Genomic DNA, 23,352 nt, shown 5'->3' with positions numbered 1-23,352 from the left:
TATTAATATTAAAAATGTCATATCAAATTAAAATATTTAAAAAGTGAAAAGTTGAAAACTCATACAAAGCCATCTTTACCTTGAAGTTGATGAATGTAAAGAGATAGAATTGTGAAGTGTGAATATTGAATGGGACACAATTCAAAGAAGAAGAAGAAGAAAGGAGGAAGTGGAAGGAGTAGTGGAAGAACTCCCTCTAAAGGCAAAGATCATGTTTCTCCATTCACCGTCGATGATGATAATGATCTCTCCGAAGAGATAACCGCTTTGTAATCATTCCTTCATTCATTCATTCATTCATTCATTCATATATTCATGTTTATTTGATTTGAATTTGTTCTATTTAGATGCGCTATATTTGAAGATGATTGCAACATAGTTAGTGGATCTCAAATAGCTATTAAGCTTAGACCTTACTTTCACGATATGGGATTTTACGATTCTCATGTTTCTGCTCTTCTTCTTGTCAGGTATGTACCTATTTGAATTAAGCATTAATGCAATCTCATTCACTCATGAATAATGAATAATGAATAATGATAGGTTCTTACCTGGTTATCCTTTCAAGTGCCCTAAGCTTCATATTACTCCTGAGAATGGCTTATCTCAATCTCATGCTGATCAACTTTTGTCTCTTCTTCTTGATCAGGTGAGCTCATATTTGTTTGTGTTTCTAAACAATTCTATTTACATAAGGGATTAGTCTTCAACTGTGAATGAATGAAATGTATTTACTTTGTGTTCGACTATTTTTCAGGCTAATTTGAATGCTAGGGAGGGACGGGTCATGATTTTTAATTTGGTCGAGGCTGCTCAAGAGTTTCTATCTGGAATCCAGCCTATTGCCAAATCAACTGATTCTGTGAGCTTATTTTGCTCTATTTTCTATTCATCTATTATGTTACTCGTTCCCTTATTATTATGCACTCTAACTTTTTCATGATAACTGAAAACAACATTGGTAGTTTGGTACATATTAATTTTAACAAAATAATAATAAGATTGAACAAGTCAGTGTTCATGTTCTTTCATTACCATGACTGACTTTATTGATGCTAAGTGTCTGTTATATTTATTGCTTCTTCAATGGATGATAATATTTTCTATCCTCCTTTGTAGAAGGTTTTGCACTCAGTTAATGAAGGCAATGAAGAATTGTTACTCAAGGATATTGCATCTTCAAATAGGAATAGATCTTTTGTTTATGGTTTTATAGACCTTTTCAGTGGCTATGGAGAGTCATGGAATTGGGGTTTTGGAATCGATGAATCTCCTGGAAAAAGTTCTCCCCTTCCTCCCTCTAAGTTAGATGCCTCTAAACGCAGTCTTGAGGCCCGGGAAAAGAAATCTGGTAGCAAGGAAAAGCCGTCAATACTGCAAGAACTCCCTGCCAAATTAGAAACCGTTGGAGAAGTTAGTGAAGATGACAACAACAGCACATCCTTGACTAATTCAAGTAGACACCTGGTAGAGGATTTTGTAGAGAACGGCAATGAAGGTGAGATAGAGGTAATGTAAGGACATGATTTGGTTATATTGCTTTCTTTTATTCCTATATCTTCTACTGTTCTATATCGGTGTCTCCATTAAGGAAATGATTTTTTGAAATATTCATTGCTAAGATCAGTGTTTAGCAGGCCAGGTTCATCTTGTTAATTGCTACAATTGATAAGTCTTCCAATGAATTTTGTGTTTTTGTTAACTTGTTCACCTGCTAGAAAAGAGTTATGATTATGGTCATTGACTCTGAAGAAAAAAGTTGAGCAATTTGGGTGGATGGTACATACTTTTGATGGAAGTTTACATAAAAAATTTAATATACTGGAATGTCAGATTTTTATAGATGACGAATGTTGAATGTGTAATTTACAGTCCATAAAATTTTATTTGTTGGGTGGATCTGAATTTGATGTTAGAAATCATCATACTATAAACGAGAGTTTAAAACAAACAAAATGGTAATTTTATAGCTGAATGAAAACTTAACATTATGTCTGCTTATGCCATCCTGTGTCACAATCTGTTAAAGGCCTATTTTCCAGTCTTGGTTAGAAGAGACTTAAGTACCTGGTCTTTTATCAGTTTTCGCCCGCACTTATCTGGATTTTTAGGTTCATCTTGTTCACTAAAGAGGTCTCGGTTTGTTCTAAGTAACGTAATAAAGATATCACATGATGGATATTTATCATGAAATTCTATGAATTTATGCAATGTGCCTCCATTCTATGAATGGGTGACAAATTGTGCATGTTTCATTGAATTTTAAAAATCCTATTGTACTTTTCTTGGTATTGTAATTGGCTTGTATCTGTTTGAGATATTTGTCTATTTAAACTCATTAATTTTTTGTCTATGCACCTGCAAGATTCTATCGCTGATGATTATGCAACAGAAGATAATGAAAATATGTATGCAAGCGAGTCTTCAGAGTCTTCATCATCTGCCTCCTTGACTCATCACCAAGCATCTCAAACAGTTGAAAAGGATCTAATGATGGTAAAACTCAAATTTATCTTTACCACATCGGTGGATGAGAATTTTGCGCAGCATTAATTAGGTTTTGCTACCTTTTGCATTAGGTTCACCTGCTTCGCCTTGCTTGTGCTTCTAAAGGAACACTGGCTGAATCTTTGCCACAAATTGCAACAGAGCTTTACAATTTAGGGGTACAACAAAGATTACTCCTTTAGCAAGAAAAATGTTATTATTTTAATTTTTTAATAATGTCTTCTTTACAGTGATCTTAATCATTTTGAGTTATTTTCCAGATCTTATCTGACCGGGCACATGACATGGCTTCTAAACCGCCTTCCATTTTCAACAAAACCTTTGATCGTCTTTTCCAGAAACGCCTGGTTAGTAATTCCCTGTGTGCATCACATACATATATTTTCTTTCTCACCACTAATTTATTTATTTATTTATTTATTTTTGTCTAGGCCTCATCAGGAGTATCTCAATTTTGGAAGCCTTCTTCCGATCTTGGCGGCTCAAATACAGTTCCAAATAGTTCTCGATACCTGAATGACTTCGAGGAAATACGGCCTCTTGGTAAATGAACTTCATTTATTCGAGTTGTATATATGTATATGTATAATTCTGATGTGTCAGTATCCTTTATATATACTATGGTGAAGTGATAGTCGAGATTTTTTTGTGGTCTTAGAAATTGTGCTTTGAAGTACCAAGCAAATGTCTTAGCTAGAAATCAGATTAGGCAGTTATTTGAAGAGATTAAGCTATTCATAACTGCTGATTTTGTTGCATTGTTTTGTCCTTTACTTTGGTGGTCTGAAGTTTGGCTTGCAATTTTAGAGTGCTTTTGTAAGCATACATTTTTCTTAGTCTTCCCTCTTACGTAAGGGTGGCCTAGTGCATGGGGCTCCCACTTAATGGGGGTTGGGACCTGGGAGGCTAGACATACACAGCCTTACCCTCGTAAGCAAAGAGTTTGTTTCCAGGATTTGAACCCACGACCTCCAAGTTAAAAGGAAAGCAACCTTACCATTGTGGCAAGGCTCACCCCTCCCTCTTACATAAACATAGATTTTCAATTCTTTGACTATATTTGGTAGTTAACTAAAGTTTTCTCATTTTTCTAATAAAAGGTTTTATGTTGCATTGGAAACAGGTCGTGGTGGTTTTGGCCATGTTGTGTTGTGCAAAAATAAACTCGATGGAAGGCAGTATGCAGTAAAGAAAATTCGTCTCAAGGACAAAAGCATGCCTGACAGAATATTGAGGTAAACCTATTTTTTATAAGCCAGGCAGAGAGCATGTTATAGCCTTAGCCAAATAAATCTTTCACTTTTAATTCGTATTTCTGTCGCCAATATCAATATTTTTAGTAATGATTAAGTAAACACCCAATCTCACCCAGTGAGATTAAGGCTTAGTCGTTGTTGTATTAAGTAACCATAGTCTTTGCAACCATGTTGATTAACAATTTAACTTTGGAAAATATTACCTGATCTAGTTGTTCATGTGCATTTTTTAATCCATCTCCTGCACACCTGAATTTATGATTAGTTTTGCAGTAATTGAACAGTATTTTAATGCAGTAACCATAATTGTCCTTGAAAATTTACCCTCTTTGAAAGTAATGTTACTATTTGACTAAGGCCATTTATGTTCCTTTTCCTATATTTTTCTTCCGTTTTCCTTTATATTCCCTTTTCCATTGCTGCTTCTCACTTGTTTATCCACAATCCTCTGCGAAAATTAGGGAAGTAGCGACACTTTCTCGTTTGCAGCACCAACATGTTGTTCGGTATTATCAGGTACAACATTTCTCATTTAATGCACCAGTTTGCTTATTATTTAAACCTTTTCTATTTATTGTTGTAGTATTTTATATACGCCCACCCTGGTTTTCGGGATATAATAACTTGTAGTGAATACTGCCTTCACTATGTTCCAAGAGAGAACCAGTTTCTGGAAGAGTCTATGAGTAGATATGCTAATATAACTTTTATTTTTCTATATCCACAATATTTGGGCTTATACAATGATTTAAATAACTGTAAAACTTCCAGGCGTGGTTTGAAACTGGAGTTGTTGATTCTTATGGTGATGCAGCTTGGGGTTCAGCAACTCCACTGAGCTCTACTTTCAGCTATAAAGCTGCCAGCACCAATGATGCCTTAGGACATGAGAATCAACTCGAATCAACATACCTTTATATACAAATGGAGTACTGTCCCAGGTATCATTATGAGTTCTATACTTTATATGCAGATTTATTTAGGGAACCGTGCTTAATGTAATACCATGGACTTTACTCCGGACTATGGTACTCTACTAGTTTATATTTAGGATTATTGTGGTTTTAGCTTTGCTCCATTGGTATTTCTCTCTCTATTGTATGTATTTTCCTTTTACGTTAAACAATATCCTTCCTCCAAATTGTTTGTTGTTATCTTCTCTTCTTTTATAAAAAAAAAGTCTTTCCCTTTCGCAGTTTATATAATTTGTAAGTTATGGATGTGAAAGATGGAACATTTATTATTCAAGTAAACTTTGTTATTCAGTTGGTTGCTAGGAAATTTTACTATTCTGTTAGAGGCTTGGGGCAATTACTTGTGATTAATAGGCATTCAAAATGTCTAAATACTAACAAAATGGTAAAATATGTGATGGTGCTTTTGGTGTCTGTCTCCTTATCGGGTGAACTTAATATTACTTGTTTCAAACATTTTTGGGTCTTTCTTTGATAACTTAAGCTCTTGTGTCTAGTATTTCTTCTGTATTATAATAATTCCTTCTTAAATGAAGTAGTTATAAGCCTACCTTTGTCTATGTTTTAAGTCCAGTCCCCCTTCTGAAGTCACAATGTATTATCCCTTTTTTTAACACTTTAGGCTTTAGGTCATGTAATCCTTTAGTTAAATATTAAGGACTAAGGTCATGGACTCATGGTGGGGGTTAAAGATTGTGATGCCGTTACATAGAACTGTAGTGGTGTCATGGAGTAAATTGGATGTTTCATGTTGCAAAGTTGACTTGGTGGAACTGTATAACAGTCTAATAAAGAATATCAAATTTTCAGTGATTAGGGTTTGGATGCTTGATTTGCAAATTAATAATCACAAGTATAATCGCACTCTCTAGACGATCATACTCTCTTAAAGTCTAGCCACCGCCTTGGATGCCATTGACCGATGATAACTTAATCTTTGTCAAGAACCAACTATCCCATAAGCTTAAGCTGTTGGGTGAGGCAAATGAATGATTTTATATATCTAACAATCTCCATAATATCTTTTTTTGTTTATCCATCAATTTGGTTCTGTAACTGCTCATCGATGGAATTTGGAAATTATAAGCAACAAGCAAATAGAGAGACTGAGGTTTGATAGTAGAGTTATTGTTTGTTCCTAAAATCCTTGGATACTACATATACATGTAAACACATACTCTTTTCCTATTTGTCGTATTCACTGTATTTCAACCTTTTTTTGGGTGTGTGGGTTGTCGGATATAAAGGACTCTACACCAGATGTTTGAATCGTATAATCACTTTGACAAAGAACTGGCTTGGCATTTGTTTCGCCAAATAGTGGAAGGCCTGGCACACATACATGGACAAGGAATAATTCATCGGGACTTGACACCAAATAATATATTCTTTGATGCTCGCAATGACATTAAGATCGGTGATTTTGGTCTTGGTAAGATCACGATTCCATTAATTTTCCTTTCTCTTCCTGTATGCTTCCAATATTTAGTTTTTGTACCTTAATGTAACAATGGATAATTTCAGAATAATATGTGAATGGTGGTCATGAATTTATCATAATATATTCTGTGTAGAAATCAGCTAGTAAGATTTCCAATTGCATTTTGGTTTGCCTATGCAAATTACATTGGACAATATTTCACACTTTTCTATTTACAGTTTAGGTCATTGGTAAAGGAATTAAGATGCATATTAGTTCAATGACAAAAAATTGGAGGAGTTTTTTCTCCCCTAAAGTAAAAACCATCCGTCCATTTGAGGGCTTAGATACTTAGTAAACAGCTTTTTGTTGGAGGTTCTCAATGTTAGTGATTGGTCATTCTACTCTAGAAAGGAGTAGAGTTTGTTTGTGGATGCAATATCAATTCCGAATGTTCTTTTTTTCCAGCCAAGTTCTTGAAGTTGGAGCAGCTGGATCAAGATATGGGCCACCCTGTTGATACGACTGCTCTCTCCATTGATGGTACTGGGCAAGTTGGGACTTATTTCTATACAGCTCCTGAAATTGAGCAAGGATGGCCCAAGATTGATGAAAAGGTGTGAAGCATTCACCATTAATTTATTCCAACTTGTAGGTTTATACCTGCTCATAACCTCTGCGGATATATATTACGTTTTCTAGAAGCTACTGTATGTAATTCTTGGGTTTACTTGAGCACAGGCTGATATGTACAGCTCAGGGGTGGTTTTCTTTGAGCAGATTTTAGTATCTGGACTCTCAAGGTTTCATTTTCATTTTTTTAATTTTAATTCTCACCTTTAAGAATGAATAAGATCGAACTATACTCATTTATTTATTTTAATTGATTATGATTGAACTCAAATATGGTTAAATTTCGTTGAGTTTAGGATCGACTTTAGTTCAAAAGTTACACTCACACAATATTTAAGATTGAATAAAAGACAAACATATTCGGCTCATGGTCACTTATTATTATGTCCATACATGTCTATTAATGTGTGCATAATAACGACATATTTTTGACTCAAAATAGATAGTTCATTTTGACCAACAAGCTATTTGTTTAATGATGTAAAACCTCACTACATCTTTAAAAGATCAAAAAGTTAAAAGTTCGACTATTGTGAGCGACATTTATTGATGGAAACAACTCATATCCCAAAATGGTTAGTTCCTTACCTACAAAATATAACTAGATACTCTTCTAATTGAAATAATCTTATTACTCTAAAAAAAATTGATTTCTATTTTTTCAAAAAGCAATTTCTTGTTCTTATATAATTTTTATGTATGTGAATAAAAATGCTCTCTTTATGTACCTATGATTTATTGTCACAATGTGTATATCATTTCTTATATAATTGATTATCTAATATTTTTATTTTATATATAAAAGTAATATTATGAATACCTTATTAAAATAATACTATATTAAGAAAATAAAATTGTTAGTAGATTTGGGTTGAAAAAAATAACATGATTAATATTTAGTGCCTACAAAGCTGTTAAATATGAATGTAGCAGACGGATTGACAGGTTAGTAATGATGAGTCATCTCACGTATTCAAATCTAATTTTAACATTGTTATGTTACAAATTTATTAATATTAAAAATGTCATATCAAATTAAAATATTTAAAAAGTGAAAAGTTGAAAACTCATACAAAGCCATCTTTACCTTGAAGTTGATGAATGTAAAGAGATAGAATTGTGAAGTGTGAATATTGAATGGGACACAATTCAAAGAAGAAGAAGAAGAAAGGAGGAAGTGGAAGGAGTAGTGGAAGAACTCCCTCTAAAGGCAAAGATCATGTTTCTCCATTCACCGTCGATGATGATAATGATCTCTCCGAAGAGATAACCGCTTTGTAATCATTCCTTCATTCATTCATTCATTCATTCATTCATATATTCATGTTTATTTGATTTGAATTTGTTCTATTTAGATGCGCTATATTTGAAGATGATTGCAACATAGTTAGTGGATCTCAAATAGCTATTAAGCTTAGACCTTACTTTCACGATATGGGATTTTACGATTCTCATGTTTCTGCTCTTCTTCTTGTCAGGTATGTACCTATTTGAATTAAGCATTAATGCAATCTCATTCACTCATGAATAATGAATAATGAATAATGATAGGTTCTTACCTGGTTATCCTTTCAAGTGCCCTAAGCTTCATATTACTCCTGAGAATGGCTTATCTCAATCTCATGCTGATCAACTTTTGTCTCTTCTTCTTGATCAGGTGAGCTCATATTTGTTTGTGTTTCTAAACAATTCTATTTACATAAGGGATTAGTCTTCAACTGTGAATGAATGAAATGTATTTACTTTGTGTTCGACTATTTTTCAGGCTAATTTGAATGCTAGGGAGGGACGGGTCATGATTTTTAATTTGGTCGAGGCTGCTCAAGAGTTTCTATCTGGAATCCAGCCTATTGCCAAATCAACTGATTCTGTGAGCTTATTTTGCTCTATTTTCTATTCATCTATTATGTTACTCGTTCCCTTATTATTATGCACTCTAACTTTTTCATGATAACTGAAAACAACATTGGTAGTTTGGTACATATTAATTTTAACAAAATAATAATAAGATTGAACAAGTCAGTGTTCATGTTCTTTCATTACCATGACTGACTTTATTGATGCTAAGTGTCTGTTATATTTATTGCTTCTTCAATGGATGATAATATTTTCTATCCTCCTTTGTAGAAGGTTTTGCACTCAGTTAATGAAGGCAATGAAGAATTGTTACTCAAGGATATTGCATCTTCAAATAGGAATAGATCTTTTGTTTATGGTTTTATAGACCTTTTCAGTGGCTATGGAGAGTCATGGAATTGGGGTTTTGGAATCGATGAATCTCCTGGAAAAAGTTCTCCCCTTCCTCCCTCTAAGTTAGATGCCTCTAAACGCAGTCTTGAGGCCCGGGAAAAGAAATCTGGTAGCAAGGAAAAGCCGTCAATACTGCAAGAACTCCCTGCCAAATTAGAAACCGTTGGAGAAGTTAGTGAAGATGACAACAACAGCACATCCTTGACTAATTCAAGTAGACACCTGGTAGAGGATTTTGTAGAGAACGGCAATGAAGGTGAGATAGAGGTAATGTAAGGACATGATTTGGTTATATTGCTTTCTTTTATTCCTATATCTTCTACTGTTCTATATCGGTGTCTCCATTAAGGAAATGATTTTTTGAAATATTCATTGCTAAGATCAGTGTTTAGCAGGCCAGGTTCATCTTGTTAATTGCTACAATTGATAAGTCTTCCAATGAATTTTGTGTTTTTGTTAACTTGTTCACCTGCTAGAAAAGAGTTATGATTATGGTCATTGACTCTGAAGAAAAAAGTTGAGCAATTTGGGTGGATGGTACATACTTTTGATGGAAGTTTACATAAAAAATTTAATATACTGGAATGTCAGATTTTTATAGATGACGAATGTTGAATGTGTAATTTACAGTCCATAAAATTTTATTTGTTGGGTGGATCTGAATTTGATGTTAGAAATCATCATACTATAAACGAGAGTTTAAAACAAACAAAATGGTAATTTTATAGCTGAATGAAAACTTAACATTATGTCTGCTTATGCCATCCTGTGTCACAATCTGTTAAAGGCCTATTTTCCAGTCTTGGTTAGAAGAGACTTAAGTACCTGGTCTTTTATCAGTTTTCGCCCGCACTTATCTGGATTTTTAGGTTCATCTTGTTCACTAAAGAGGTCTCGGTTTGTTCTAAGTAACGTAATAAAGATATCACATGATGGATATTTATCATGAAATTCTATGAATTTATGCAATGTGCCTCCATTCTATGAATGGGTGACAAATTGTGCATGTTTCATTGAATTTTAAAAATCCTATTGTACTTTTCTTGGTATTGTAATTGGCTTGTATCTGTTTGAGATATTTGTCTATTTAAACTCATTAATTTTTTGTCTATGCACCTGCAAGATTCTATCGCTGATGATTATGCAACAGAAGATAATGAAAATATGTATGCAAGCGAGTCTTCAGAGTCTTCATCATCTGCCTCCTTGACTCATCACCAAGCATCTCAAACAGTTGAAAAGGATCTAATGATGGTAAAACTCAAATTTATCTTTACCACATCGGTGGATGAGAATTTTGCGCAGCATTAATTAGGTTTTGCTACCTTTTGCATTAGGTTCACCTGCTTCGCCTTGCTTGTGCTTCTAAAGGAACACTGGCTGAATCTTTGCCACAAATTGCAACAGAGCTTTACAATTTAGGGGTACAACAAAGATTACTCCTTTAGCAAGAAAAATGTTATTATTTTAATTTTTTAATAATGTCTTCTTTACAGTGATCTTAATCATTTTGAGTTATTTTCCAGATCTTATCTGACCGGGCACATGACATGGCTTCTAAACCGCCTTCCATTTTCAACAAAACCTTTGATCGTCTTTTCCAGAAACGCCTGGTTAGTAATTCCCTGTGTGCATCACATACATATATTTTCTTTCTCACCACTAATTTATTTATTTATTTATTTATTTTTGTCTAGGCCTCATCAGGAGTATCTCAATTTTGGAAGCCTTCTTCCGATCTTGGCGGCTCAAATACAGTTCCAAATAGTTCTCGATACCTGAATGACTTCGAGGAAATACGGCCTCTTGGTAAATGAACTTCATTTATTCGAGTTGTATATATGTATATGTATAATTCTGATGTGTCAGTATCCTTTATATATACTATGGTGAAGTGATAGTCGAGATTTTTTTGTGGTCTTAGAAATTGTGCTTTGAAGTACCAAGCAAATGTCTTAGCTAGAAATCAGATTAGGCAGTTATTTGAAGAGATTAAGCTATTCATAACTGCTGATTTTGTTGCATTGTTTTGTCCTTTACTTTGGTGGTCTGAAGTTTGGCTTGCAATTTTAGAGTGCTTTTGTAAGCATACATTTTTCTTAGTCTTCCCTCTTACGTAAGGGTGGCCTAGTGCATGGGGCTCCCACTTAATGGGGGTTGGGACCTGGGAGGCTAGACATACACAGCCTTACCCTCGTAAGCAAAGAGTTTGTTTCCAGGATTTGAACCCACGACCTCCAAGTTAAAAGGAAAGCAACCTTACCATTGTGGCAAGGCTCACCCCTCCCTCTTACATAAACATAGATTTTCAATTCTTTGACTATATTTGGTAGTTAACTAAAGTTTTCTCATTTTTCTAATAAAAGGTTTTATGTTGCATTGGAAACAGGTCGTGGTGGTTTTGGCCATGTTGTGTTGTGCAAAAATAAACTCGATGGAAGGCAGTATGCAGTAAAGAAAATTCGTCTCAAGGACAAAAGCATGCCTGACAGAATATTGAGGTAAACCTATTTTTTATAAGCCAGGCAGAGAGCATGTTATAGCCTTAGCCAAATAAATCTTTCACTTTTAATTCGTATTTCTGTCGCCAATATCAATATTTTTAGTAATGATTAAGTAAACACCCAATCTCACCCAGTGAGATTAAGGCTTAGTCGTTGTTGTATTAAGTAACCATAGTCTTTGCAACCATGTTGATTAACAATTTAACTTTGGAAAATATTACCTGATCTAGTTGTTCATGTGCATTTTTTAATCCATCTCCTGCACACCTGAATTTATGATTAGTTTTGCAGTAATTGAACAGTATTTTAATGCAGTAACCATAATTGTCCTTGAAAATTTACCCTCTTTGAAAGTAATGTTACTATTTGACTAAGGCCATTTATGTTCCTTTTCCTATATTTTTCTTCCGTTTTCCTTTATATTCCCTTTTCCATTGCTGCTTCTCACTTGTTTATCCACAATCCTCTGCGAAAATTAGGGAAGTAGCGACACTTTCTCGTTTGCAGCACCAACATGTTGTTCGGTATTATCAGGTACAACATTTCTCATTTAATGCACCAGTTTGCTTATTATTTAAACCTTTTCTATTTATTGTTGTAGTATTTTATATACGCCCACCCTGGTTTTCGGGATATAATAACTTGTAGTGAATACTGCCTTCACTATGTTCCAAGAGAGAACCAGTTTCTGGAAGAGTCTATGAGTAGATATGCTAATATAACTTTTATTTTTCTATATCCACAATATTTGGGCTTATACAATGATTTAAATAACTGTAAAACTTCCAGGCGTGGTTTGAAACTGGAGTTGTTGATTCTTATGGTGATGCAGCTTGGGGTTCAGCAACTCCACTGAGCTCTACTTTCAGCTATAAAGCTGCCAGCACCAATGATGCCTTAGGACATGAGAATCAACTCGAATCAACATACCTTTATATACAAATGGAGTACTGTCCCAGGTATCATTATGAGTTCTATACTTTATATGCAGATTTATTTAGGGAACCGTGCTTAATGTAATACCATGGACTTTACTCCGGACTATGGTACTCTACTAGTTTATATTTAGGATTATTGTGGTTTTAGCTTTGCTCCATTGGTATTTCTCTCTCTATTGTATGTATTTTCCTTTTACGTTAAACAATATCCTTCCTCCAAATTGTTTGTTGTTATCTTCTCTTCTTTTATAAAAAAAAAGTCTTTCCCTTTCGCAGTTTATATAATTTGTAAGTTATGGATGTGAAAGATGGAACATTTATTATTCAAGTAAACTTTGTTATTCAGTTGGTTGCTAGGAAATTTTACTATTCTGTTAGAGGCTTGGGGCAATTACTTGTGATTAATAGGCATTCAAAATGTCTAAATACTAACAAAATGGTAAAATATGTGATGGTGCTTTTGGTGTCTGTCTCCTTATCGGGTGAACTTAATATTACTTGTTTCAAACATTTTTGGGTCTTTCTTTGATAACTTAAGCTCTTGTGTCTAGTATTTCTTCTGTATTATAATAATTCCTTCTTAAATGAAGTAGTTATAAGCCTACCTTTGTCTATGTTTTAAGTCCAGTCCCCCTTCTGAAGTCACAATGTATTATCCCTTTTTTTAACACTTTAGGCTTTAGGTCATGTAATCCTTTAGTTAAATATTAAGGACTAAGGTCATGGACTCATGGTGGGGGTTAAAGATTGTGATGCCGTTACATAGAACTGTAGTGGTGTCATGGAGTAAATTGGATGTTTCATGTTGCAAAGTTGACTTGGTGGAACTGTATAACAGTCTAATAAAGAATATCAAATTTTCAGTGATTAGGGTTTGGATGCTTGATTTGCAAATTAATAATCACAAGTATAATCGCACTCTCTAGACGATCATACTCTCTTAAAGTCTAGCCACCGCCTTGGATGCCATTGACCGATGATAACTTAATCTTTGTCAAGAACCAACTATCCCATAAGCTTAAGCTGTTGGGTGAGGCAAATGAATGATTTTATATATCTAACAATCTCCATAATATCTTTTTTTGTTTATCCATCAATTTGGTTCTGTAACTGCTCATCGATGGAATTTGGAAATTATAAGCAACAAGCAAATAGAGAGACTGAGGTTTGATAGTAGAGTTATTGTTTGTTCCTAAAATCCTTGGATACTACATATACATGTAAACACATACTCTTTTCCTATTTGTCGTATTCACTGTATTTCAACCTTTTTTTGGGTGTGTGGGTTGTCGGATATAAAGGACTCTACACCAGATGTTTGAATCGTATAATCACTTTGACAAAGAACTGGCTTGGCATTTGTTTCGCCAAATAGTGGAAGGCCTGGCACACATACATGGACAAGGAATAATTCATCGGGACTTGACACCAAATAATATATTCTTTGATGCTCGCAATGACATTAAGATCGGTGATTTTGGTCTTGGTAAGATCACGATTCCATTAATTTTCCTTTCTCTTCCTGTATGCTTCCAATATTTAGTTTTTGTACCTTAATGTAACAATGGATAATTTCAGAATAATATGTGAATGGTGGTCATGAATTTATCATAATATATTCTGTGTAGAAATCAGCTAGTAAGATTTCCAATTGCATTTTGGTTTGCCTATGCAAATTACATTGGACAATATTTCACACTTTTCTATTTACAGTTTAGGTCATTGGTAAAGGAATTAAGATGCATATTAGTTCAATGACAAAAAATTGGAGGAGTTTTTTCTCCCCTAAAGTAAAAACCATCCGTCCATTTGAGGGCTTAGATACTTAGTAAACAGCTTTTTGTTGGAGGTTCTCAATGTTAGTGATTGGTCATTCTACTCTAGAAAGGAGTAGAGTTTGTTTGTGGATGCAATATCAATTCCGAATGTTCTTTTTTTCCAGCCAAGTTCTTGAAGTTGGAGCAGCTGGATCAAGATATGGGCCACCCTGTTGATACGACTGCTCTCTCCATTGATGGTACTGGGCAAGTTGGGACTTATTTCTATACAGCTCCTGAAATTGAGCAAGGATGGCCCAAGATTGATGAAAAGGTGTGAAGCATTCACCATTAATTTATTCCAACTTGTAGGTTTATACCTGCTCATAACCTCTGCGGATATATATTACGTTTTCTAGAAGCTACTGTATGTAATTCTTGGGTTTACTTGAGCACAGGCTGATATGTACAGCTCAGGGGTGGTTTTCTTTGAGCTTTGGCACCCATTTCAGACAGCAATGGAGCGACATGTTGTTTTATCTGATCTAAAGCAGAAAGGAGAATTGCCTCCTGCGTGGGTTGCTGAGTTTCCAGAACAGGAATCCTTGCTGCGAAAGTTAATGTCTTCAGGTCCTTCTGACCGTCCTTCTGCCACAGAACTTCTACATAATGCATTTCCTCCACGGATGGAGTCTGAATTATTAGATGGTAAGTGATTAAGACCTTTATTGTGCATTATGATAATGTATTCTTGTATCCAACCTGCATGGATAACAATGCCGTTGGGCTATCAATCATGAGTCATGTGTAAACTATAATTTCCCCCCATATTATGCTACTCATGAACATAGTATAGTGCACAATATTAATTTGTTCTAGGCAATAAGGTAGGCACACCCAGTGCACAAGGCTCATACCCGGTGGAGTCTGGAGAGGGTAGATACATGTAGCCTTCAGGGTTGACCCTAAGGGGAGGCAACATAGGGCGATGTTATATGGTCCTTTCTGAAATGGAGCCCAAAAAATAAGAAATTGTTACTGTTGGTCTTTAACCCCAAGCCCCCAATAGGCAACACCAGCTGAACAAGAAATGAAGACTTACCTCACTCACTCACTATTCGCGTGGGGTCCTCATTTTTGTTAAACATTTGGTGTTAAGGTTTCACATAGTTATAATTTTTTGTTAAATTAGGGCCGCCTCATTTTTATTTTGTAGTCCAAACACACATTAAGTTTTTTCATTTCCTGATGAATAACTGCTTCATGAGTTAGTTACATCAGCTGACTAGAACTTTTTGAAAATAATTATTTATCAAAGTACACATTTCTCTCTCTTGATGTTTATAGGTAATTTTTTTATGAATGAAACTTTGAGTGTTAAACATACAAAAATAGGAACAGTCAGATGATCTTGTTGAATACAGTTAATAATGCAAATTGAAAAGTCATGATGAGTTTATCTAGACATGAAAGATTTATTTGCCTTTATTCGGAGTTGATTTTAATAATTTTTTGTAAATTTCTCTCACCGTCTCAAATAAGTTAGTTTTCCATGTTCAGATATCCTACGCACAATGCAGAAATCAGAGGATAGAAGCATATATGATAAAGTTTTAAATGCTATCTTTGATGAAGAGATGTTAAGCACTAAGCACACTCGTCAGGCTGGTGGATTGGGGTCAGTGGGAGATAACAGTTCATCCATTCATTGCACAGAATTTGAAACTGAGGTTAGAGATTATGTCGTAGATGTCAACAAGGAAATTTTCAGACAGCATTGTGCAAAGCGACTAGAAATATTAACAGTGCACTTACTGGACGATTCCCCACAGTTTAATAGGTCAATATCTTAATTAAAGTTCTATGCTACTTTGTTTGACATAGTTCTTTGTGGACTTGACATCCTAAATGACATTTCTGGTTTTGATTTTTGTTGAGTAGAAATGCAGTTAAACTTCTGACCCATGGGGGAGATATGCTTGAACTTTGCCACGAGCTGCGCTTGCCTTTTGTGAATTGGATTATATCTAATCAGGTACTGGATATGTTAGCTTGATTTTATTTCATTCCTTTTTCTTCAACTATATTTCACGTTGTTAAAATATACAGCCATTGCATAAAACAGTCAATATTGTAATGCTGGGTAGACCATGGAAATAAGAAGTTTTGGGTTCTGTTGCAATATTAGATTTACAGATATGGAGATATAATTTTGCACTTACTAGTATGGGGTTGTTGTATGGGTTTGCAAATGATGCTTTTAATGGACAGAGAACAATGTGCTTTGTACTATTAGATTTAGAATATAAACAATGCTCTTCAAGCAGAACAATGTGGTACTTTGAGAAAACAAAAGTACCATCATGCAATCCTTCAAGTTTCACTAGGATGCAGAGTTAACATAATGAATTTGTTGATCTCGTTAGATGTTCAAGAAAAGAGCTGAATTGAAAATGTTAAAGCAAGAATTTTTTATAAATGTACAACTCTGACTTGTCAGTAGACTTGTCAATCCCATCTCCACACTGCCTAGAAAAGAATGTAGAGGAAGAAAAGTGTTTTATAATTTTAACTGAATTTCAGAATGGCATGAAAACTGAAATCTAAGACTTGAATCTACATTTTGTAGAAATCTACATTCAAACGATATGAGATATCGTGTGTCTACAGAAGAGCAGTTGGACATTCATCACCAAACCGCTACCTTCAGGTATTATTAAAATATGAATGTTTCACATGTTTGTCTTATTTCTTTGAATAAATTTGAAGGAATGATATAAATACAACAACAACCAAATCCTAGTCCAATTAGGTGAGGCCAACTGCATGGTCAAACGATGTTATAGTGCTTTATCATAAATCATGTTTATTGACAAAATATTGATATCTAAATATTTCCTAGTCCTTTCGCCTATGTATTTTCTTGGCTTCCCTTTGCCTCTAGAAATTTGGCTAACCTCCATTCGATCTACTATTCTTATTGGAGCTTCTAACGGTCTCTTGATCTCATCCATCCATACATGCCCAAGCAACGTAAGACGTGATTCTACCATTTCTTTTGCACTATGAGTTACCCCAACTTTCTCCTAATTTTATCTTATCTGTTGTGTCCACTCTTCCAATGCAATATTCTAATTTCTGTTGCATTGAATTTATTCTCTTGTTGATATTTTACCACCAAACATTCAGTCTCATATGGTATTGTTGGTCTTATAGTTGTGCAATAAAATTTTCCTTTAAGCTTGAGTGACACCTTCTTTCACATACGACACCTGATGCCCTTCGTCATTTCATCTTCTCCTCTTGAATTCTATGGTCTACATCTCCTTCGGTTTTCTTGTTATGTTTGATTGACCCAAGATATTTAAATCTAGTCACTTGTGGTATGATATTATCTCCATTCTTTATCTCTATATTAATGTTTGTTCGCCTCTTGCTAAACTTACACTCCATACACTTTGTCTTAGTTCGACTTACGAAAGTCATGTGCTTCTAAAGTCTGTCTTCACATTTCTAGCTTCATATTTCTTGCTTTTCATTTAATTCCTCTCTCAATTCTCCAATAGGATAATATCATCTCTTTTGAGAAAAAAAATATAAATGATAACTAATAATTCTCCCGTGTTGATTTTTTCCGTTTTCGTTAAATTTTGGCGAAAGAAGTATATGAAGCTATCATGAATATTTTCTTCCGTATTCCATTGACAATCTTTTTGCAACATAGTGTTGCTTCTGAAGAATTTTTACCCATTAACGTATTTAATACTAAATCATTGCCCACAGGGAGATTTTGACATTATTGGTGGTACCTCAGCTTTGACAGAGGCAGAAGTCATAAAGGTGCTGTTTTCTACTGTATTTTTAAATTGTTGTAGTTTTTTCAGGTATCATTTTCCTTTTCATCATTAAGTTCTGCATTTTGATATACATGTTTATCCATTACAGCATTGCAATGCTTGGTAGTTAGTCTTGGATCTGATACGATCTGGTTTTAGCAATTGAAGGGAAAGTCCTGGATTTCATTAGCATTGCAAATAAACCCGTTCTTATTTCATTTTTTTTCAAAATGAAATACAGAGGACAGAATCTTGTTACATAACCCATGATTTGTTCATTCTGTGTCTCTCTTAAATCTTTGAACCTTGTGTCTAATGAAGATGTTGATTGTTCTGTGGTACTACTGTTAGCATATTTACCTTTGTATTATTACAGGTGACAAGGGACATAGTCACTTGCTTTTTCCATGCAGATTCATGTGACATTCATCTAAACCATGGTGCCCTACTGGATGCAATTTGGTCATGGATTGGAGTCAAAGTAGAACATAGACTTAAAGTAGCGGAGGTATGTTAGTTGTGCAATCATGAAACCTGCAGTATTAAGTTTATAAGTATGTAGCATGACAAACATTTATTTTTCTGAAGCTTCTTTCAATGATGAGCTCTTTGCGTCCACAATCCTCTGAAAGAAAATCGAAATGGGTAGTGATAAGGCGGCAGCTTTTGCAGGTGAGAAAAATTGTAAAGAAATCTTGTAGATTGGGCTGCAACAACTATTGTTGAGGTTATGTTAGTTTCATTTCAGTAGTAACGATCTCCTTAGAGAACAATTCTCAGATGGAATTATTTGTATTTTAAATGCTTTACCAGGAACTGAATTTAGCAGAAGCTATGGTAAATAGGTTGCAGACAGTAGGTCTAAGATTCTGTGGAGCTGCAGATCTGGCACTTCCCAGATTAAGAGGAGCTCTTCCATCTGGTACTATCTTTGTAGTTATAGATGTATTATACAATTATGCCATACAGAAGGAGCTTCATTCTTATTAGAAAATTGTAAGCTACTGCAGATAAACGTACATGCAAGGCACTTGATGAATTATCGGAGCTCTTAAGTTTTTTGAGAATTTGGAGAATCGACAAAAATGTCTATGTAGATGCATTAATGCCACCAACTGAAAGTTATCATCGAGATTTATTTTTTCAGGTAGTATAAATCTTCTTTTAAAAATCGAGATTTATTTTTTGAGTACCATTATCGCGCTTTTGTGACAAACATTCCTCACTCCCCTACTAGTGACTTTTCTGTTGTAAATATAACACTAGGAGACTTGGAGTGATATGTTAGTAATATGCACTAACATATGTGCATCACTTGTATCCATCAATTTGTTGTGTTAAATAGGAACTTTATTGAGCCTTTTAAAACATTAGAGTGCAATAGGCTTATGTTCTACACCTTCCTCTGCTGAGTGAACAGAAGTGGTTAGGCTTTATTGACAGCTGTCCTAACTGACAGCTTCTATATAAGCTTAGCCTCTCTTGTAACCAATCTAACTAATAATTTCAATTCAATCAGAGAATTTCATAATTCAATTACTCTTACTATTCCCCCTTCTCTACCGCAGTTTATATATCTTACACTACTTCCTAGACATCACACAACAGTTGATAATTTACTTGTGCAAAAACATTATTAATCTCTTGCCTTTAGTTTTTCTTACACATCGGTTTGCCAATGATTGAACTTGAATCTATCAGTCTACTAACCATGTTTTTCTTATCATGTATTTGCACTCACTTGGTGCCTTCTGTAATTTTGACCATCCTATTTTGCATATGAAAAAGAATATCAAAATGACATTGTAACGTGTTGTAAATAATATAGAAAATGCACTGAAATCCTGTTTTTCTACCTTTTATCATATATTTTTATGATGTGCTTTTGCTACATTTATCAATTTAGTTAGTTGGCCATGATTTTACTTGTAAAATAAATTTATCCCTGTTCCATAAACCTGTGCATTTCGATTGATAATGAACTAGGCCCTTCTTAATATTTGAAATATTAATGTTGCCTGATGGTTCTTGAAATTGCATATCAAGGATACAAAGGGATAATGTATGTATGTTTGATGATCCTGATGAAGTTGAACTTTTCTTGGAAGGTATACCTAAGGAAGGAGAACAATCCTGGATCACTCTCTGAAGGTGCCTTGCTGGCTGTTGGTGGTCGGTATGACTATTTGCTTAATCAGTTGTGGAGTCGTGACCATGTAGGTTATGCATACACATTTTTTTTCTTCTGATTAGCTACCACCATCAACATACATAACTCATGATCTAGATATTTACTAATCCCAACCTTTTTCTCTGAACATATTTTTGTCAACTGTCTGTAACTGGTGATTTCACGTGTTTCACTTGCCTATGCCTCAGTTTTGGGGTGTTTGCTTCCTGCTTGCACTCTGAAAATTACTTACAGCTTTTTGTGTGTATATTTTATATTATTATAATTGCTTGTCTTCTTCATTTTCCAGAAAGGAAATCCTCCCAGTGGTGTGGGGACTAGCCTTGCACTAGAGACAGTAATTCAGAATTGTCCTGTAGATTTTAAGCCCATCAGGTTAGTGTTCTTCAACTAGTACTCCTTGTTATTTTTACTTTTTACAAACTCCTCGACACCCATGTTATTGCACATGCTGGTATTAGCTGAATCTTATCAATTCCAGCTGATACTAACAAACTTAGATTGTGTAGTTGTTCAATCTCTAAATTTTGAGGGCTGTGATTTTTTTATATAGTAAATGGAATATAATTATAAATACAGTAGTTGAGATGGGTCTCTCTCAAGTCGTTCAAATCAGAAAACCTCTCATTTCAAGTATATAAATACAACACTTAGTAGGATACTTTCTCAACTGTTTCAGAAATGAAGCCAGCACCAACATTCTTGTCTGTTCAAGAGGAGGAGGTGGTCTGCTGGTACAGCGCATGGAACTAGTCGCTGATTTATGGGATGAGAACTTTAAGGTTGAGATATCCGAACAACTTTAATCTGCATAACTGAGAATTATAACTTAAGCTTCTGCTCACTAGTCTTCCATGTTATCAGGCTGATTTTGTTCCCACCCGTGATCCAAGTCTTACAGAGCAGTATGAGTATGCCTATGAACATGATATCAAATTTCTTGTCATCATTACCGATGCAGGTGTCTCACAAACAGGTTCTGTTAAGGTAATGTGTAATGTAAATGTTCTTCGGTGCACTGTCCCATATGGTTTCTATTAAAATTTACATCTTATACCTCAATCTTAGGGAATTTAGATTCCAAAAAAATTTGTTGGCTTTCTACAGTCTACATCATATAAAACCTCAAGAAACTTTGTCAGTGCGTTAGTTAATTAATTTGAACTAGGTCCGAGGAGGTACACATCTGTTGTCCCACAAGTTATGCCACTGCATGTGCCATCAACTGTGATTGGTTAGGAAAATAATTAACTATCAGTTTTTTAACTTAAATAGATTTTTTCAACCAATGACAGGCTAGTGACACAAGTAGTGGCACAACTTATGGGACAACAGATGTGCTCCCGTCCGAGGGTGGAGTTGAAAAAACCTGTTATGAGAATTGAAGAGGATGACCAAGAATGACTTAAGAGGTCGGAATGAGAAAAAAGAATTTGGATGTTAGAAGGTGGGCGTTAGGATTTAATTAACCTAAATAAACTCAACAACAACAAACAAGCTCTTATCCCACTAGATGGGATCCGCTAATTAACGAAATAAACACATCATCATTTTTTCTTTTTACTGGTCAATCCTAGAATTATGAACATTCAATTGGTTATTATAATAGTTTGGGTTGAATTCTTGATATGCTAAACATATCGATGCTCTTAAGTTGTTGTTAATATCTAATGATAATTTTATCAATGAAGGCTTGTATCAGCTATCTAATAATTTCCATTGAAGTAAGCATGACCAACATGAAAGTATGTAATCTTCTCCCAAGAAAATGTTATATTAACTTATTCTAATCACCTCCAGGTTCGACACCTTGAGCTAAAGAAGGAGAAGAATGTTGAGAGAGAAAACTTAATCAAGTTTCTGTTGGATGCTATGGCAACACAATTTAGAAACCCCTCCATTTGGGTTTGATGATGTTGTTCTTAGAAGCTCAATTTGTTTTGCCTCTATATACATCAATAGATTTTAGATTTTAGATTTTAGATTTTGAGAGAAACCAGATTATCAACGAGAGATGCCTTCCTTTTCCAAAATGTAGAATTCATGTAAATCAGTTTTGCAGCATTATTTGATTTTTTGGTGCATAATTGTGATGATGTAATTCACCAAAAATAGTTATGATGTAAAGATGTAAATACTAAATAGTGTATTAATTGTTTTGACTCATTTATCTGGACGGGTTAGTTATGGATGAGTTTAGAGCTATAGAAATATTTGTTTAGCTTTTAAGATTTTATATTGCATTTGATTATTAAACTTTTATAGCGGCTGAACTTCAAGTTCTATCAATCTTATTTCAGCTGGACTATACATTTTTATACGGATTTAATATGTATACATGGACAATGTAAGTGTTTTTTATACTGTCCGCAAATCATTCACTTAACATTAATTCAACAAAAGTAATACAAATTAATGATAGATGATGTACCAACAATATAAAAACTATATAGTGACATCTCATACATTTTAAAATCTTTTTATAATAGTTTGTTTTGTTTGTGCTAACCCAAGCACAGAAAAGAAAGGTCACAAGTCTCCTGTTACATCAAGAATTCAAGATGAATCCCACTGCCCCACACTAGAGCATCTAAATCGCGAGTGTTGTACAATTTGGCCTAATAATTAGAATCAAATGAGGAAATGTAATGCAATATTATGGTCTCAATTCCCACTGAGAACCACAATTTAAAACGGTTATGTATCAGAGAATTAGCCAAATAAAAAAACAAACCATAGTTATAAAAACCATACTGGACCGGCCGGTTCAACCGGAAAACCGGTGAACTGGGCCCCTAACCGGTACGGTACAGATGTTGAACCGGTCAAGTATCAAATGGTCAAAACCGGTCAAAAACCGACCAAAACTGATGAACCGGCTGGTATTTTACTAAACTGGTTGGTTTATATATATATATATATATATATATTTTTTTTTTTTTAAAAAACTTAAAAACTCATTACAAGGTGACCCATATATGGATTATAAAATTGAGTATCTATCTATTTTGAATTTTTTTGTTATAGGTTTATATATATAAATATAAGTAGGTATGTCCGGTTTAACCGGCATGCGGTTTAATTA

General features: G+C 34.4%; 2 protein-coding genes across 3 annotated transcripts; both read left to right on the top strand.

The window, feature by feature from the left end:
* On the top strand, positions 98–7,001 carry LOC109363495 (eIF-2-alpha kinase GCN2-like). Its single transcript, XM_019609759.1, has 15 exons — positions 98–269; positions 348–470; positions 544–649; positions 758–862; positions 1,120–1,498; positions 2,366–2,496; positions 2,580–2,666; positions 2,769–2,855; positions 2,940–3,051; positions 3,632–3,743; positions 4,226–4,280; positions 4,536–4,705; positions 5,986–6,170; positions 6,627–6,775; positions 6,900–7,001. The coding sequence occupies exons 1-15, from the start codon at positions 130–132 to the stop codon at positions 6,999–7,001; spliced, it is 2,043 nt and encodes a 680-aa protein (XP_019465304.1). The 5' UTR covers positions 98–129.
* On the top strand, positions 7,903–22,473 carry LOC109325259 (eIF-2-alpha kinase GCN2). Of its 2 annotated transcripts, XM_019557512.1 has the most exons (28): positions 7,903–8,068; positions 8,147–8,269; positions 8,343–8,448; positions 8,557–8,661; positions 8,919–9,297; positions 10,165–10,295; positions 10,379–10,465; positions 10,568–10,654; positions 10,739–10,850; positions 11,431–11,542; positions 12,025–12,079; positions 12,335–12,504; positions 13,785–13,969; positions 14,426–14,574; positions 14,699–14,948; positions 15,801–16,080; positions 16,182–16,275; positions 16,870–16,950; positions 18,024–18,080; positions 18,453–18,584; positions 18,665–18,748; positions 18,890–18,998; positions 19,087–19,223; positions 20,185–20,292; positions 20,557–20,642; positions 20,947–21,049; positions 21,132–21,254; positions 22,068–22,473. In XM_019557512.1, the coding sequence occupies exons 1-28, from the start codon at positions 7,929–7,931 to the stop codon at positions 22,176–22,178; spliced, it is 3,696 nt and encodes a 1,231-aa protein (XP_019413057.1). In that variant the 5' UTR covers positions 7,903–7,928; the 3' UTR covers positions 22,179–22,473. The 2 variants fall into 2 exon arrangements, with proteins under 2 accessions (XP_019413057.1, XP_019413058.1); XM_019557513.1 differs by lacking the exon at positions 7,903–8,068 and having other exon boundaries at positions 8,178–8,269; positions 8,368–8,448.

Source organism: Lupinus angustifolius, chromosome LG13 (assembly GCF_001865875.1).
Source record: "Lupinus angustifolius cultivar Tanjil chromosome LG13, LupAngTanjil_v1.0, whole genome shotgun sequence".
In the NCBI taxonomy this organism is placed as follows: Eukaryota; Viridiplantae; Streptophyta; class Magnoliopsida; order Fabales; family Fabaceae; genus Lupinus; species Lupinus angustifolius.
The sequence above is the reverse complement of the archived record's forward strand: the minus strand, read 5'-3'. Positions and strand labels throughout refer to the sequence as shown.